This window comes from Bombus bifarius, unplaced genomic scaffold, assembly GCF_011952205.1.
Source record: "Bombus bifarius isolate JDL3187 unplaced genomic scaffold, Bbif_JDL3187 scf7180000007966, whole genome shotgun sequence".
Lineage (NCBI taxonomy): Eukaryota > Metazoa > Arthropoda > Insecta > Hymenoptera > Apidae > Bombus > Bombus bifarius.
In genome coordinates, this window is record NW_022884352.1 from 2,890,440 (window position 1) to 2,908,282 (window position 17,843).

At 33.5% G+C, this 17,843-nt stretch overlaps 5 protein-coding genes across 10 annotated transcripts; 2 read left to right on the forward strand and 3 right to left on the reverse strand.

Moving 5' to 3' along the window:
• Window positions 1–219: 219 nt before the first annotated feature.
• On the reverse strand, window positions 220–3,250 carry LOC117209224 (85/88 kDa calcium-independent phospholipase A2). Its single transcript, XM_033451007.1, has 3 exons — window positions 2,888–3,250; window positions 2,688–2,778; window positions 220–2,612 (listed from the first exon to the last, which is right to left on the reverse strand). The coding sequence occupies exons 1-3, from the start codon at window positions 3,106–3,108 to the stop codon at window positions 552–554; spliced, it is 2,373 nt and encodes a 790-aa protein (XP_033306898.1). The 5' UTR covers window positions 3,109–3,250; the 3' UTR covers window positions 220–551.
• Window positions 3,251–3,456: 206 nt separating this feature from the next.
• Window positions 3,457–4,611, forward strand: LOC117210218 (protein chibby homolog 1). The gene is made up of 3 exons (XM_033453058.1): window positions 3,457–3,922; window positions 3,991–4,106; window positions 4,212–4,611. Exons 1-3 carry the CDS (start codon window positions 3,739–3,741, stop codon window positions 4,299–4,301), a joined length of 390 nt encoding a protein of 129 aa, XP_033308949.1. The 5' UTR covers window positions 3,457–3,738; the 3' UTR covers window positions 4,302–4,611.
• On the reverse strand, window positions 4,584–8,705 carry LOC117208841 (DNA topoisomerase 3-alpha). 2 transcript variants are annotated; one of them, XM_033450387.1, is made up of 12 exons: window positions 8,554–8,702; window positions 8,389–8,462; window positions 7,955–8,301; window positions 7,764–7,882; window positions 7,348–7,694; window positions 6,986–7,274; window positions 6,402–6,900; window positions 5,975–6,314; window positions 5,376–5,892; window positions 5,073–5,298; window positions 4,770–4,996; window positions 4,584–4,694 (listed from the first exon to the last, which is right to left on the reverse strand). In XM_033450387.1, exons 3-12 carry the CDS (start codon window positions 8,230–8,232, stop codon window positions 4,654–4,656), a joined length of 2,883 nt encoding a protein of 960 aa, XP_033306278.1. In that variant the 5' UTR covers window positions 8,233–8,301; window positions 8,389–8,462; window positions 8,554–8,702; the 3' UTR covers window positions 4,584–4,653. The 2 variants fall into 2 exon arrangements, with proteins under 2 accessions (XP_033306278.1, XP_033306182.1); XM_033450291.1 differs by having other exon boundaries at window positions 8,389–8,705.
• Window positions 8,706–8,874: 169 nt separating this feature from the next.
• LOC117208930 (E3 ubiquitin-protein ligase MARCH6) lies at window positions 8,875–13,394 on the forward strand. The gene is made up of 6 exons (XM_033450500.1): window positions 8,875–9,133; window positions 9,475–9,906; window positions 9,994–10,770; window positions 10,858–11,514; window positions 11,612–12,065; window positions 12,181–13,394. The coding sequence occupies exons 2-6, from the start codon at window positions 9,520–9,522 to the stop codon at window positions 12,900–12,902; spliced, it is 2,997 nt and encodes a 998-aa protein (XP_033306391.1). The 5' UTR covers window positions 8,875–9,133; window positions 9,475–9,519; the 3' UTR covers window positions 12,903–13,394.
• Window positions 13,395–13,588: 194 nt separating this feature from the next.
• Window positions 13,589–17,646, reverse strand: LOC117209010 (DIS3-like exonuclease 2). Of its 5 annotated transcripts, none has more exons than XM_033450607.1 (8): window positions 16,357–17,646; window positions 16,014–16,275; window positions 15,360–15,877; window positions 14,947–15,241; window positions 14,678–14,871; window positions 14,467–14,579; window positions 14,297–14,383; window positions 13,589–14,198 (listed from the first exon to the last, which is right to left on the reverse strand). In XM_033450607.1, the coding sequence occupies exons 1-8, from the start codon at window positions 17,052–17,054 to the stop codon at window positions 13,972–13,974; spliced, it is 2,394 nt and encodes a 797-aa protein (XP_033306498.1). In that variant the 5' UTR covers window positions 17,055–17,646; the 3' UTR covers window positions 13,589–13,971. The 5 variants fall into 5 exon arrangements, 4 of the variants coding, with proteins under 4 accessions (XP_033306498.1, XP_033306661.1, XP_033306570.1 ...); XM_033450770.1 differs by having other exon boundaries at window positions 13,984–14,198; window positions 14,453–14,579; window positions 16,357–17,645; XM_033450679.1 differs by having other exon boundaries at window positions 13,984–14,198; window positions 14,297–14,579; window positions 16,357–17,645.
• Window positions 17,647–17,843: the final 197 nt, after the last annotated feature.

Below are 17,843 nucleotides of genomic sequence, written 5' to 3' on the forward strand. Positions count from 1 at the left end.
ATTTCACAAAAATGCATAAACATCCGCAGTCTATCATACACCACCATCATTTCTAAAACCGCCATCAATCCTACATTCACCTATCGAACACACGCGCTACTTTATGTTTTATACATGTGTGTGTGTGTGTGTGTGTGTGTGTGTGTGTGTGTGTGTGTGTGTGTGTGTGTGTGTGTGTGTGTGTGTGTGTGTAAATAAATTAAATCTAGAAATGAAAAGTCTGCATTGAAATAGAAAGCAGAAATAAATAATAAATTGTGCGCTACTTCGTCGATTACAAATATCACGGGCCGACTAGTAAGTTTGCTTCGATACAAAATTTCCTAAATAATTCTTAATCGTCGAAATCCTCAACAGCAATCGTATGTATGTACAAAACATTAACAAACAATCAAATAATACAAATAAGAAGGCAAAAAACGAAAGAAAGAGAAATGGAGGACGAAAGAGAGAGATACGTACTTTTGAGTGGGTGCAGTACAAGCATACGTACATGTTCGCAAAGAAATCAGCAACTCGTACATATTTGACTCTCACGAATCTGTACCGACTTAGAGGTCGCGATTTATCACAGCAGCTAATTCATTTATTTGATCCCTATTGGCATGCATAAACGCTTTAGCGCTCCATATCATTTCAGCCAAAATCTCGTCGCTTTTTTCATCCATGGCGATATCCTGGGATAGTTGAGGATTAAACCTGTAGTAAGGCACTCCGATCATGGAACACCAATTTCTGGCACGATCAACGATCCTTCCGTCGCTTGCTGTTGCTTGATCCACCAATAGTACTGCGAGGACCGATATTCCCATCGCAAACTTTGCGGTATCCCATAAACTATCGGGCCGAAATATGTCGATATCTTTCAATGGACTAGAAGGTATGAGACCAGTGCCAAGAGAAACGACCAGAGACAAGGGGACCGCATTCTCTCCGCATCCAGAAGCCTTTAAAGCGAGATTGTATTCGTGAATTTCAGTCATGGCATCCAAAGTCGGGTTATTCGCTATCAATCCACCATCCAGAAATTTTCCGAACGCTCGAAAATACGATGGAGCTGCCCCGGTTGCTCTCGCTGCGTGCCAAAGCAATTGTTCGCTCGATGACGAAGCGAGAGACATCGAGGTCTCTGGATGCTCGAGTAGCGTACTAGGTGCATCGTAATTACGAAACAAATAAAGGTCGACAGGCTTTCTATCAGCCAATACAGCAGTGATCATTATCTTGGGTTTCTTGATATCCGACATCACCGTATTAACACCTAGGCAATCTTTTAATACTTTCTCCAAACCGTCGCTGTTGTACGGGCGATTACCGACAAAAGCTTCCTCTTTCATGCGGAAATACAGTGCCTGACATTCTCGCAAGGACTTGCCAGCAGCTAGACCAAGAGTCAAGATTCCACCTGTAGAAGTGCCCGCGATCCAGTCGAAGCACTCTACGATAGGTTTCTGCAGGATCGACTCGATCTCCAATAACATTTGTACAAGAACCAAACCACGAATTCCTCCTCCATCTAGACAAAGAAGTCGACCACCTTTTATTTTCTGGTTTTCTTGCATAGCCATCTTGTCCATCCCAGAAACATGTAACATTTGATCCAACACTGTACGCGGTACAGCCCTTGGTGGTTGCTGCGGTGCGAGACCATTATAATTTTCGTTAAACTTGCAGCCTTTGTTACAATCTGACATTTCTGGTGGACAACGTTTAGCGCCTACCGCATCTAGAATATACAAAATTTTCTGACCCTCGTTGTTATCGATATTCACACGATGCCGTGACGTTTCCGACTTCCAATTTTTTGCATCAATGTCTGCTCCGAAAGCGATCAGCGACTGCACTATTGCCACTGTACCATCGGAAACCGCTAAATGCAGCGGTGTATTGCCATCCTTGTCGACGATATTTACAGAACACATATGACTTAACAAAGCCACTACGCATGATAATCGTTTCCTCATTGCCATGATGTGCAACGCCGTACGGCCGTCGAAATTCAAAGCATCTATATCGCAATTACTTTCTATTAGAGCATTAATCACCTCCCTGCTCAGTGACCAATGCAATGGCGTACCGCCAAATTTCATGTCATCGGCATGAAGAACATTTGGTTTACTGTGCAAGAAATCTCCTACGTAACTAGGACTAGAAGGTTCACCTTCGGCAGCAGGAATGTTCACATCCGCTCCAATTAAAAGAAGAGCTTTAACGCATTCGGGCTTATTATTCAAACAAGCGACATGCATCGGTGTATGTCCATTACTGTTACGACTATTTAAACTGTTTGGAAGATCACCTCCAAGGGCTAAAATTATTTCTTTAGTAGATTTGGCTGCATAATGATAGACGGTATTTGCGCTATAATCCAGATGCTCCAATGAACTTTTAGCTTCGATCAACATTTGCACTGTACGCAGATTATTTGTTTGCACCGCGACTTGCAAAGGAGACACTCCTGTTTCTGTATCTCCACTGTTCAACTGACTATTTACATCAGCATGGGTAAAGGCGTTATAAAGAGCAAAATGAGCTGCCAAATGTGCCAGTGTCCATGTTGGATGTTCCATCAAAGTATCACATAATTTCTGAATCTTATTCACATTACACATCTGTATAAATAAATTACTGATAATCATGGTTTCTACACAGATTGCAAAAAATCATGAAATTTTGGAAATAATTACCTCGCGACAAATTTGAACAAGTACTGGAACCTTATCCTTATACACAATAAAATGTGTTGCGATATCTGCATTATCTTCTGATCTATATAAACTGAAACAATAAATTTTAATTATTTGAAATAATAAAAAATATATTAATAACTTTCATACTACATCACTTATAGTAGAAAAAAGAAAGCAACGTATATGAAGATACCTACCTATATGCTTGATGCAATGTTTCTGTACAAGGCCTATGAAGAACAATTTCATATTTTCTTTCATTTTCACCTGGACCATAAAGTACGATACCATCCTCGCGGCATTCAATATGTCGATTACTATAATTTTCAGGCTTGACTTCTTGAACTATGTTCGGCGGTATATCCTGAAATACGATATTCCGGAGAACGTTGCTAGCGATCGTTCCAAGCCAAGTCATGATGGATAATTTAGGTTATCAGTGAAAACTGTCACTACACCTTCTTAACTGACTATCAGTATAATCAAACGAATTAACAAGTTATATAAAATCGCAATGATCATTTCTCCGAAACCGTGATTATGACGTGTCGTCAACGCTGGGAAAAGCACGTAAAAAAATCCCCCGCAGTAGTCGATCTCACTCTGATCCAATAACGAGCATAAGCATGAAATGGTGTAAACGGCGTCAATGTAAACAAAAATTTTTGAAACACTGCTAACGTATCGCCTATAATACGTAATACCCTAATTGTATGTTACGAATACGAAAATTTGATGCAGATAGTGCAATCACGATTACCACAATACTCTGTTAGAGAAAATAGTATAATACTATAATTATCGCAACATATACATACATATTATTTGCTATCTTCTATGCTACATTTTCCTTTCGTTAATGAAGCTATGGTTATTAAGTTTTTAATACAATGTGCTTAGGAAAGTAAATTTTTTTAAGTTTGAAATGAAATAATAAGATAAAATCTGTTCTTTTTTTCAAGTCAGTTCATCAACATCAGGTTGATATTTAACCTTCGCATTTAGATATATCATTGTCACGGCACCATATCATTGGTACATATACGCAATGCCATTGTTTTCAAATAAATTCTCCCCCAAAAAGACCCCTACAAGAAAAGTAGGAGTTTTCTTAGCGAACAAAGATTTCAGTCCGAAACGTATAGAAAAAGAACTGGGACCTAATGTTGGTCCTATACATTTAAAATTAGGAGACCAAGAAACTGTCTTTGAATCTGGTTCGTGGATCCCAGGTAAATTCACAATGAAAAATATTTTTTAAGCGATCTGTTAATATGATACGGAACTTATATTGTTTCAGAATCTGGTAAAATCGGAAGCACGTACAAAGAAAATGAGAAATTAAAAAAGGAAGTAAAAAGATTGGAAGATGAAAACAACTTATTAAAGCTAAAATTTGAAGTACTTCTTGATATGGTTATTAATGCTTTGTTTCTTATCAAAATACATAATATTTAATACAGCATCTAACATCTTATTTTCATATAAAAATTACCATTTGTTTTATTTCATTTTTTACAGTTGACACAAACAACAGCAGAATATTATTCACAGAAGGAAGAACTAGATAGACTAAAACAGAAATTACCATACAAGAACAGAGATTCTTGATATAAAGAGCACATTATCATAATTCATCCTTTCTTTTACATATCGAATTAAACAAATGTGTTCATATAGCTATATGATGTATCTTGTATGATGTATTCAAAATCTTGTACTTAATTTATTATTAATTTATACATTTGTACATATATAGTATATATTCATATATATTCAACTATAATCTTGTACTTAATCACTCTACTCTTAATTTATATATATACATGTATATTTATGTTATTATATTCTAAAGCACATTGTATATTTTAGAAAGTGATCGTATGGAATACAAAAAGACAATTACATTTCTGTCATTATACTGAGTTTTTGTATTTGTACTGACACCATATACTCTTCTCTTTTAATCCATTGCATTCTCGGAACAAGTCCTTCTTGTATGCCCTAGGAATAAAATCATATACCATAACGTAAATAATACATTCCACATCAGAACATTATATACAATAGAACACAAACCTTCTGTACCGCAGATTCCACACTTTCTTTTACCAGTAGCAATGTGACGTCTTTTTGATAAATTTTTCTCTTCTCTAAATGTTCCTTTATTTTGTCCTCCAGACCCATTATATGTATTTCCACCGTTTTCATCCGCCCATTGAAAGAATTTGCAACATTCGTTTATACTCTTAGGGCATGAGTAAAAAGGACGTCCCTTATTTGGACCATCTTTCTGTACAATCCGCCTACAATCCGTATACAAATAATGATTTTTTCTAGATATTAAAAATGTCAAAAGAGTTTAGTTGCATATTTGCTTACTGTATTGCGTTTTGATTACAATGGCATTTAATGTCATTGTGTGATAACGTAAGATCATCTTGATAACTATTAACATGAACACTTGATCTAGTGCTTGTACTGGCAACGAACATCTGGTTTGAACTACTATTTGTATTATTTTGCATTTGCTGAGTATTGTCTTCTGATGCCCAAAGAAAAAAGTTACAACTATTTTGACGCTTCGCACATTTGTAAAATATCCTTCCTAAAATGTCGTGAAACAACGTTATAATAAGTCATATTTAATGAAAAATGCTTTATAAGTGTCTAAGGCGCTTGTACCATGATTTGGTCCTTCTTTCTTTACTGTTAATCGAATCGCGTTTTCATGGCAATTACACATAATAATAGCATCGTCATCGATGTTACCCCATGTTTTTTGTTCATTTCTAATTAACCTTTGATCATTATTTGAAGAATTGACATTATTAGCATCGATCCATGTATTATTCTTTGAAACATTTTGTCTTTTAACATTTCTTGATCTGCTTGTATAACGATCATCGTTCTCATTTCGCATGGACCCTATAGATGCGTTGCTTTCAGATAAACTCCTGTTTTCAGCGTTTGAAGATGGATGAGTTACAGTGTTCCCTATTGAAGATGAATTTGAGACAATAGTCCTGTTAAATGTACTGTGGTAACCAGACTCTTGACTTTTAATACATTCGTTCTTTATTTTTAATGCTTCGTTAAACATAGGATCACAACCACCTATGCAAGTTGTATAATCAGTACCATAAATGGGGAAAACGTTTCTCAATAGTTTAAATTTTAATTTACGAATATTTCCTATACACTAAAAATAATAATTTCAATTATATAGATATCATAATATATCATATAATAATTATAAATATTGTGTAACATATAATGTTTACTTCTGAACAAACTTCATCCAAAACTTCGACATGTTCAATAATCTGAGGTAACCAAATTACATTATTACATGTTGGAAACGACATGCAACCAATGTACTTTCCCGTGCCTTGCTTTCTATCTTTAAGGATCATATCCGAGTTGCATTTCGGACACTTAAAGATAATTTTTTGAGGTGGATGACTAATTTCTACCTGTGTATTACTCGGTCGTTCATCGAGGTAATCGGCTAAAGCAATATCGATTAAATTAGCACGTTCTACCGTTAGTTTAAATAGATCACGATATTTCTTTAGTTGAATTTCCAAAACATCATTCGGACTTCTTTGTCCATCACATATCCTAGACGCAAATGTAAACAATTAAAATTCAATTGAAATATTCAGATGTTCTTTCTGTTGTTAAGAAGAAAATAAAAGATCGACGTACAATTTAAGATCCTTTTCGAGTTCAGCTCTTAAGTTTGGTTTTGACATTTCAAATCCCATGTTATCATAACCCATTACCAATCCAATCCCAAGTTTTCCAGGTATCAGATACTTTTCATTTATCAAACCCACGTAATGACGCGATTTTATTGTATCTATATGCTCTGCATGAGTAGCATCGGTACCAATACCGTACTTATCCATTAAACTGATCAAATCAGCTTCAGTCAACAATTGTGGGGGACTTGTTTTTTCCTCTACCATATCTATGCTGGTTGGTTGGAAAACTTGTCCTTCTTGATATATATGAATTTCTTTGTCATTCCATTTTTCATATATGTACACATTTAAATAATTCTTTTCAATAATTTGTAGACCATTAGCAGCAAATTTTTCACCAGCTATATCGATCTCTACCGTTGTTTCTTGGCCTACCGCATCACACGATAAACAAGCCAAAAAGTGTCGAACCACAAATTCATAAACTTTGGCTTCATTGCCTATCATTAAATAATTTATCATAAATTAACGGCAGAATATTTTTCGTTAACAAGTATTTATTAAGTGTTAAATTTGTGTGCATACCATTTAAACCATCAGCATATTTTATTGGATGTATTGGAGGATGTGCTTGATCGCTTTTCTTGCCTTGTCTAGGAGTCAATCCCTTTTCTAATAATTGCTGTGCAAAATTGCCCCATGCTGAATTGTTTACTTGTTGATTCACCAATGGAACTAAATTTAATTCTTTTGGAAATATATTTGTTTCTGTACGTGGGTAACTAATCAAACCTTGAGTATATAATTTTTCCGCAATTCTCATAGTGTCCTTCGCGCTTAAATGAAGTTTACGAGAGCCTTGCTTTTCCAGCTCCTAGATATATTTAACGTAATTAAATAAATTGCATTGTATCTTTTCTTACTGAAACTACTACTTTATTACTTACAATTGTGTCCAGTGGTAGTGGTCTCCACTTATTCTTAGGTTTACTTAATACTTTTTTAACAGTAGCCATAGGCTGTTCCAAACATATATCCAAAATTACTTCACAAGGCAATTTTTCAAATAGTGTTCCTCTTGCCCATCTAAATTCCACAGAAATATTATCACGGATATCCATTACTTTTATCTTCCAGTATGGTTCTGACTTAAATCGTTTTATGGCTAAAAATCTTTCAACTACAAATCCTAATGTAGGAAACTGACAGCTACCATAACTAATCAGCATATCAGCCAGAGTCCTGGGAAATACTTGTTTCAGTCTCAGTGTTTGAAATCTTGTAAATGCAGCACCTGCAATGTTGTTCCTCTTATATTTAAGTTCATAAGTATATGATGTTATTATGGATATTTTTTAAATACCTATTCTTAGATCCAATTCACTTCGTACATCAACAGCATCACTAATTGCTTTATCTGGCTCACATAAATTTTGAAGAGCTCTATTTACAGATGCTTGTGTAATCTCAGAAAATTTTGCTCTATTAAATAACATATATATATTATTACATGAAAGAAGATACAATTTCATGGATAACATATTTGATAAATACCTATATATACGAATATTAGGCTTAATTGCACGACAGACTTGAATAATTTCAAAACCTATATTCTCTCCTTCACGATCACAATCAGTCCAAATAATTAATGCACCACATCTCTGTACTTCCCTTTCCAAAGTTTTTTTAATCTTAATAGAATTCTCTTCCGAACATTGCTTTATTACAGGTGCATCAAATAAACTTAATGGATGACAACCTTGCCATTTACGATATGCCCCAACAAACTCATAATTTAATAAATGACCAGATACAGAAGTCATGATCATTTCGCAATTTTGATTCAATAAATATGAGTTAAATTCATAAATTTTATTATATGTCGATAATCCTTCTCTCTAAAAATAATATAAAGCAAAAATATTATTCATGTAAAAATTTTGTACATTTGTCATATATTTCAATTAAAGTAACTTTTCAAATACCCGTTTAGAAGAGCCACGAGACAAATAGCCCGCGATACTTTTTGCGGCATCGTTCTTTTCCGCAACGTTGAGAACTTTCATAACCGTAAAAGAACTTTTAAATCTTATAAAAAACTGATAATATTGTTTTGATTCATATAAACTTAACTGTGCAGTATTAAATACCTTTGTAACAAACAACATCACGTAATATGTACAGTAGGTTTTTATTCCAATGGGGTTATAAATTATTGTATTTAATAACTTTACAAGATATCATCTTATTAAAATAAAAAATGTAGCTGTCATCTTATTTACCTATTTTTTAATAAAAATCGGCAAGTACAATAACTCATATATTTTTACATTCTTTCTTATTACATTCTTTCTTATTACATTAAATACAACACACAACAAAATTAACTTTCAATTGCCGCCCTTAACATTGTTTGACTACTTCAGCTGGTTAAGCAATGTATGAAACTTCTTCACTTAATAATTCCTATTGAAAAAAAATTGCGTACAACTCAATAGGTATCAGTCAAATTGAATGTCGTAATTTAATGAAATCTTTACGTATTGGAATGTGTAATTTGTAACAGATTAAAAATGATAGAATACACATCGTTTAGGAAGAACAGTGACATTTTTATTGCAAACGTTGCAAGTATGCCGATGCAAGAAGAAAAGAACTGGAAGTAGCAGTAGACATTTTCAATATTTTGCACAGTAATTTTGGATTTTGTGCATCTTTATCAGAGCATGAGTAAGTAAACGATGTTATTATGTAAGTAATATTATCCAGTTTATGAAATTAGATTAAATTTTTTAAAGTAAAACTTTTTATATGTTCAATATTAAATATTCCCAATGACACATTCCGCACTTTCGATGTAGTCTTTTATTTTTGCTCTGTCATTTTACCATTTATTGTTCTTTCTTAATGTTTCATATTTAATAATTCTACTACTTTTAACTCCTCTTGGTTGTATTTTAATAATTTAAATACATTTATGCATACGACCTTGTAACCATTATTATTACGTTATATAGGAAATATATATTCTGCATTTTTACTATACAATTTTTTGAACATTTTCCTTTCAGAAAATTGATCGTTGCTTTAGTCAGTTATTTTAAACAAAACCAAACATGACGGAGGACATGTCAGGAGCAGACATCTGCAGAGTTTGTAGATCTGAAGGTCTTGCAGATAGACCTCTCTTTCATCCCTGTATCTGTACAGGCAGTATTAAATGGATACATCAGGAATGTTTAGTACAATGGATGCGATATTCGCGTAAAGAATATTGTGAGCTTTGCGGATATCGCTTTTCTTTTACACCGATTTATAGCCCAGATATGCCACGTCGTTTACCGTTAAGAGATGTTATCGGGGGATTATTTTCCAACATTGTAACAGCAGTAAAATATTGGTTACATTATACCTTGGTTGCAATAGCATGGTTAGGAGTTGTTCCACTGACAGCTTGCCGAACTTACAGGGCATTATTCAGTGGTCCTCTAGACCTGGTTCGAGTAAATACTTTCTTATAACTTTAAAATATATCTAAATTTTTAATACTTTGTGTCAAAAAATGAAGTACCCATATCTTTTGTTCACAGATACTGACATTACCAATGGATATGTTATCTCCTGAAAATATATCATCAGATGTATTTCATGGATGCTTTGTGGTAACTTGTACTCTGTTTGCATTTATCGGTTTAGTATGGCTAAGAGAACAAATTTTACATGCTGGTGGTCCTGATTGGCTTGATCGAGATAATGTACAATTGCCCCCAGTCGACAATCCACCACCTAACTTAGAGATTCCTATGCAACAGTTTCAAGAGCAAAGAGCTCTTCAACAAGAAATTCAAGATAATAATAATGTACCACCCTTTGCTGATGAACCACCAATTTTACCAGAAAATTCAGACAATGATAATGTAGAAAATGTGGAAGGACATAGGGTAGAAGAAAATAATTTACCAAATAATCAAAGAATCAATGAAGTTGAAGGAATTGGTAGAGACGTTGAGCCACACGCTGCTCCCAGAAGCGCTGATCAACAAATAGAACAACCTGTCGAACCGCATGTAGTAGTACCTCGAAATGTAGAACCACTGGTTCCACCTAGGGATGCAGAACAACCTGCAGCACCTAGAGACGAATTGGGTATAGATGGTGAACAAGCAAACGCGAGAGTTGGGGAGGGGTGGAGGGATCAAGCCCAGGGTCAGGCTCAAGGAGAAGATGAGGAAGCAAACTGGAATCCATTAGAGTGGGATAGGCCCGCGGAGGAGTTAACTTGGGAGCGCCTTTTAGGCTTAGATGGATCCCTTGTTTTTCTTGGACACGTATTTTGGGTCGTTTCATTAAATACGCTATTTATTATGGTACGCTTTGCTTATATGTTTTAAATTGTAAATATAAGACGAAATAATCAATTTTTGTCATACAAAATGCAATGTTCTTATTTTCAGGTTTTCGCTTTTTATCCGTACTATGTCGGTAGTTTTGCAATAGCATTGCTAGATCTACAAGAATATGCAGCTGCTTCACACTTTGAAGGATTAGTAACTACATTATGTGGTTATTGTGTTACTGGAGTAGGGCTAGTGGTCCTTCATACATTAGCAGCACCTTTAGGTTTCCAACGTTCTCAACGATTATTGGGCTTATGTTACGTTATAGTAAAGGTTTCTTTACTTTCGGTCGTTGAGATAGGAGTACTTCCTCTAGTTTGTGGTTGGTGGTTAGACATTTGTTCATTAGCAATGTTCGACGCCACACTTCGAGACAGGGAATCTTCGTTTAAACTAGCCCCTGGTACTTCAATGTTCTTACATTGGTTGGTGGGAATGATTTATATATACTACTTTGCTTCATTCATTCTGTTATTACGAGAAGTCTTACGGCCAGGAGTACTTTGGTTCTTAAGAAATTTAAATGATCCCGACTTTTCTCCTATACAAGAAATGATACATCTTCCAATTTTAAGACATGTTAGAAGGCTCGTAGCATCTGCAGTGATATTTGGAACTGCTATTTTATTAATGCTATGGTTACCTGTGAAACTCTTAAGATGGGCATGGCCAGGATTTTTGCCATATACCGTGACTATTCAGAGCGAAGCTCAGGTAAGAAGTTAATTATTAGTTAAAAGAGAAAATTAAAAATTCCTCTTACTAACAATTGTGATGTATTACTTTATTTGTTTCTTTATATTTAAATTAGATCAGCGAATTGTCTTTAGAACTGCTATTACTGCAAGTTATTCTTCCCGCATTATTGGAGCAATCTCATACACGTACATGGTTAAAAGCCCTAATAAGAGGGTGGTGTCGAGTGGTAGCCTGGATGTTAGATCTCCAATCGTATCTTTTAAGAGAACAAACTGAAGATCCAGGGCCGGCCGTAATTGAGGAACCGCAACATCCTGATTTAGGAGCGGCGCATCAAGCGCTGTTACAAAGAGGAGGACCAACAGGTTTCCAACCGTATATCAGACCACGCTGGTTTCCTGCTCGTCTAATTGGCCTTCTGTTTTGTGTTTGCGTTTCTCTTGTTATCGCTAGTTTAATTGCAATGATTCTTCCTGTTTGGCTTGGACGCAGAGTTATGGCATTGTGGATGGTTGGAGCTCCGGCTCCATCTCCTCCAGTATTACCACCTGCCTTAAGTGGGTCTGGTAAGTTCGCTTTTTAAAGTATGAAATGCTTATCCATCTTTCCTGTCGACATACTTGGATATCTACTTCCTCCCAAATTATCCTTCTGATTATAGCGTTGTTTTTAATATTTCAGATACCAACGAAGCCGCAGTTGCTTTATCTGGACGAGTACATGAATTATACACCATAGCTTGCGGAATGTACGTATGTTGGGCAGCAGCAAGAGGATTAGCCTTAGCATTTTCTTGGTTGCCTCGTGGTCGAAGAGCTCTTTTAGATAGAATAAAACATTGGGCGATCATAGGTGTTAAAGCATCAGTAGCATTTTTCTTACTTATTGGCCTAATACCGCTTTTGTTTGGTCTTCTTCTTGAACTAGTCGTTGTTGTACCATTGCGTGTACCGCTAGAACAAAATCCTATTTTGTTTATCTGGCAAGATTGGGCCCTAGGTGTATTGTACACAAAAATAGCGACCGCTATAATTATGATGGGACCGGATTGGAGAATTCGTCTTGCAATTGAACGAGCATACAACGATGGTATTAGGGAAATAGATTTGAAATTCATCGTTACAGAATTAGCAGCACCGGTAATATGTTGTTTCGGTCTTGCTTTAGCTGTTCCCTATGCTGTAGCTTACGGAATAGTCCCACTTTTAATCACGAATCTACAAACACAAATTCTAATTGCTAGACATTTGTATCCTTTCCTGTTATTAGTACACTTAATATGTATTGTTATTTACTTTCAAATTCGACAGTTCAAAAAGCTTTATGAACATATAAAAAATGATAAATATCTTGTTGGTCAGAGACTTGTAAATTATGAACATCAAAATAAGTCTCAATCGTAAAAACAGTAACAATCACATGCATTAACCTAATATATCTAGTATAAGTTTTCCTCGACGGCAACAAGAATTTAATAGAAGATTCTTTAATGTACATTCTCTATCACACTTGATCTAAAAAATGCAGATACTAACTTATATTAATTATACTTTAATTCTTAGTATTATAATTTATTAGCGTAAGCGATACGAAATAAATTAAAAAGACTGTTATTCAATGTGTCGCTTTCTTGTTTTAATGCGGATACTTACATTCTATTACACATTGTCGATACTTTTGATCTGAATTACAAAAATATATTGTTCAAAAACGGTAATGAATATTTTGCACGGTTAACGACTATATGTCATTTTGTAGAGTCCAAGATTCCCGTTATCCTTTTGTTACTGATCAAACCAACAACTTTTGAAATATACCATAAACTGTAATTTTTGACTTTAAAATATTCGATGTACAAAGCTCTATAACTCTTCAATAAATTCTAAGAAAATAAGTTTCAAAGTACATACTGCTACGAAAGTAAAGTTACATTTTAATTGAGAACTCGTTAGTGACAAAATAACACGATCATGCTCTATTGTAAAAAACTGATGTTTAAAACGATTAATTTGAATGAAAGTAAGAAATATTTATACTTTCTTAAAATAAAGAAAATCATATTTCCTGAGAAACTTGTCATTTTTCTTTCTTTTAGTTAATCATGCAAAAGTTATCATTTAATTGTGTAAATATAATTACATAAAAAAATAACAGAATACTAACAGATCTGAATTACTTCCACAATTATGTTTCTTTTCGTATGCAAATAAAATATATGCTTTGCACATGGTATACATGACTTTATGTACAGATATGAAGCTAAATATAAATAAGGGCTATTTATTTGTATATGTAATAATCGTTCAGCGATTAATGTAACTGTACGATTACAAGTATGTAAAAATGTTACCACAATGTACATTAATATGTAATTGAAATAAATAATGTTCTTGCGAAACGTCCGATATATTTTTTCTATCAATTAAAAATACATCTATCAGATGAAGAAATCATTAAATTAACATTTCACGTTCATATTAAAAATGTATAACATATAAATGTACAATAAAATAATGTACATATATATAAATATATAATATATATAAATATTTTTATAATGGTCGTCTTCAAATTTAATTTACAGCAAAATACCATTATATTTCTATTCCCTGAGTCGGTGGTAAAAGAGTGCCAATTAATTGAAAAGATTCTGGATGCTTTTCGACTCTCAAATGCAATAAAGTAAAAACATTTATTACCTGAAAAACGTCAGGTAAATTATATTGTTCATACTGTCGTATAAGCTGTTATTATACTTAGATAATATACACAACATTAATACACTTCTTTATATTACCTGAGTAATAGCAGGTTGTTTCCAAGAGATGTTTATCGTTGGAATGGAACATTCCGAAGAATATTCGACGAGTGCCAAATTTTCTAAGTGCGTGAAGGAAACCCTTAATTTTATACCAAATTGACACAATATAATATTTATCAAACTTTCGTGTACACTGAACACGATACCCATTGTAACAATAGGACCCTTTAAATCTATCAAATACGTAAAATACAATTCGTTACTTCGCTCTTGTGCCATTTTCGCATTATATTTCTTTATATTACAATTTGCCGCTATTCTGTCTTGGTAGAAACCATATAAAAATATTAAAAATATTTCATTTGTACATGTTACTAATGCTAATTAATTATTTCAGTCTTTTCCTAACTAACTTACGATTTGCAAAGACTTTTAGTCCATTCTTTAGGCATGTCTATATTTCTTAAAGTTGAATAAAGTAAACGATGTACAACACAATCGGAATATCGTCTAATTGGGGACGTAAAATGCGTATAAACCGATATGTTTAAAGCATAATGTCTCAATTCCTCCTCTGCTTTCACTGTAGACGAACATATGTAGGTAGCTCGCTAAGAATGTAGAGAGTGATTTCAATTTTTATACATGTATCAAGAAGTTCTACAAAACTAAAAAAAAAATCATACAGTCATAGCTCTGGAACAAAGATTGTTGACAACCATCATCCTATATTTCATTATTATTCTTCTTTCATCGTCTTCAGTTTCTAATCCTTCTTCACAATGTTTCATACTAGCGTGCAAAGATCTAGACGATTTAATGTCTAAATGAATGCCAAATTTTTGCAGCATTTCTTGCGTCATACTTAAAATACGTTTTGAGGGCTCTCTATGGTTGCGTAATAGAGCAGTCTCCGGAATTACATTGTATAAGTGTGTAGCAACTGTCATATTAGCTAACAACATAAACTCTTCTATAAGTCTAAAATATAATGTATATGTATATACATATAAAAATACATATATGTATATGTATATACGTATATGTACATTTATATCATAATTTATGAATAGTACAACTTTAAAAATACTAAAAATACCTGTTACTATCTTGCTGTTCTTCTATATTGTACGATATTGGTAAACCCGTAATTCTATCAACCCTGACACATAATTTTGGTTGATCTATTAGTAGCGCACCATTTTGAAATCTTCTCTTACGCATTTGAATAGCTAAATTGTGTAAAATGTTTACTTTTATTGACAAATCATTAAGCTTGTAATTTCCATCTATATTTATAGAGTTATCTGGCCAATTATATTCTGGATTTTCAATCATTTTCTGAACATGCTGGTAAGACATTTGACAGCATGATCTTATTACAGTTTTAGCAAAACGATAATTAACAACTCTTGCATCTTGCGTCATTTCCCAAATAACAGAAAAAGCCAATTTATCTTGACCAGGTGACAAAGAACATACTTGACATAATTCTTTTGGTAACATGTGATATACGTTATCTGCCATATATATAGTTGTAGCTCGTTTTGAAACCTGAATATCCAATGGAGATAAGAATTCTACATAATGAGTAACATCTGATATATGCACACCAATCTAGAAAAAGAAGAATATATATATATATATATATATATGTATATGTATATATATATACACACATATACATATAAACAAATAGACAAACAAATGAAGTATACTCTCTGGAGATAACTCTACAGAACGGTGTAATTACTTCATAATTTCCATTTTCCAAAGGTTTGCAAGAGACTGAGTCATCTAAGTCAACAGCAGTATCAGGATCGATAGTAAATATGCATTCATCTTTCCAGTCCTCTCTGTCTTTAATATCATTTTCTGTTAAAGAATAGTCACTACTTGGAAGTTCCTTCGTTACATCTAGGCTATAAGGTGTAACATCTAAATCATATTCAAGTAATATTGCATTTGATTCTGCTTTTATATCGCCAATACTTCCAATTATTTTTTCAATTTGCCTGTATACCATGTAAGTGAGTATATTATTTCAACAATCATTGAAGCTTCTACTTGTTTAGATTTATAAATTTTGATCATACCCAACTGCAAACTTTGGCTTTCTCCAGTCAGTTATAACAACCAAATATAATATGTCTTTATAATTTTGACACACACCAAACCGTTGCAAGGATTTCTTACTTATCTTAACTAATGGTACACGGCGATCTCTGGGATAAAAAAGTTTACCATTTTCTTTGAAGTATCCAATTGTTCTTCTTGGATGTATTTTCTCTCGTATATAAACAACAACACCTGTTTTTTGATTGTATCCTTGATGCATTTTCCATTTTTCTGGCTGATTTATACGTGCTACAACAAAATCACCATCAAAAGCTCGATTTCTATCCCTTAAGCCAATAATTAATAGATCGCATTGATCATCAGAGAAAGATAAATAAGCATATTCACGATTCCAGGGATTGACACGTAACTGCCCTTCTATGTATTGTGTTTCATTGGAATTTTCATTTCTTAAAAGTTTGTCAATTTCTGTTTCAGGAATATATTGTGGAAATGTATCTTTTTCTTTTGGGACTTTAGCTTTCCGAGCTTTGATTTCTTCTTTATTTTCCCCTTCCTTTCCCTTTTCATTATCAATAAGCACTGGTTGTTCATTAAAAATTTCCCTCTTAGATATCTGTCTATTTTTGTTTTTATTAGCCTTGTGATAACATTTTTTAACTTTTCTAGGCTGATTTTGTGTAACAAGATCTGAAGAAACTGATCTTCCTGACATGATTCCTACTTTGAAAGTACTATTCACTTATACATATGCGAAAATTAATTACTGTCAATTTATCATACATAATTATTAATTTTTAACGTCACAAGTATTAAAAATATTATATTTCGATGGACTACGAATACATATGTTCATAAAGCACTTACGTATGAAAAGAACTATCAAATTTTGGTTGTATTTTAAAAATGTTAACAGGTCATATGTTTCTAAAAATAAGATTCCAACGATAAGAAAGCTGCATTATTTTTTTTAGATATTTAATATCTCTTATAACAACGGGCTATAAACTTAATAAAAATATAAATCCCGACTTAGAGTCGAAACAATAGTATCATCGTTCACTTGATGTTGAGTATTTGTCAGATTCGGTAGCATCTTAAAACGATACATATCTCGCATTTATACTGTTTGTGATTTAATTCTTCGGTTCTTTCCGCTTTTATTCATTTTAATTAATAACAAACTTATTCTATCATTATTTCCCCACGTTTTATCGCTATATTCTTGAAACTTTGAAATAAAGTATGTTTTACAAAATCCGGATTACCACTCATACAACGGACAACTATTAACAGCTATCTTAAATTAAAAAAATTCAACGTTCAATCGGTTATTCAAAAATATGGCAATAATGCCACAGAACCACATAGGGAGATTTATTTGTAAATGTTGGCAGAATTTTGTTCGTATCGAGTGAAATCATACAGAGAATCTCGGAGTTGGTAAGTGTTCGAAGCGATTGGACCAGTTGGCGTTGGCACGTAGGGTGGTGAGTGGTGAGAT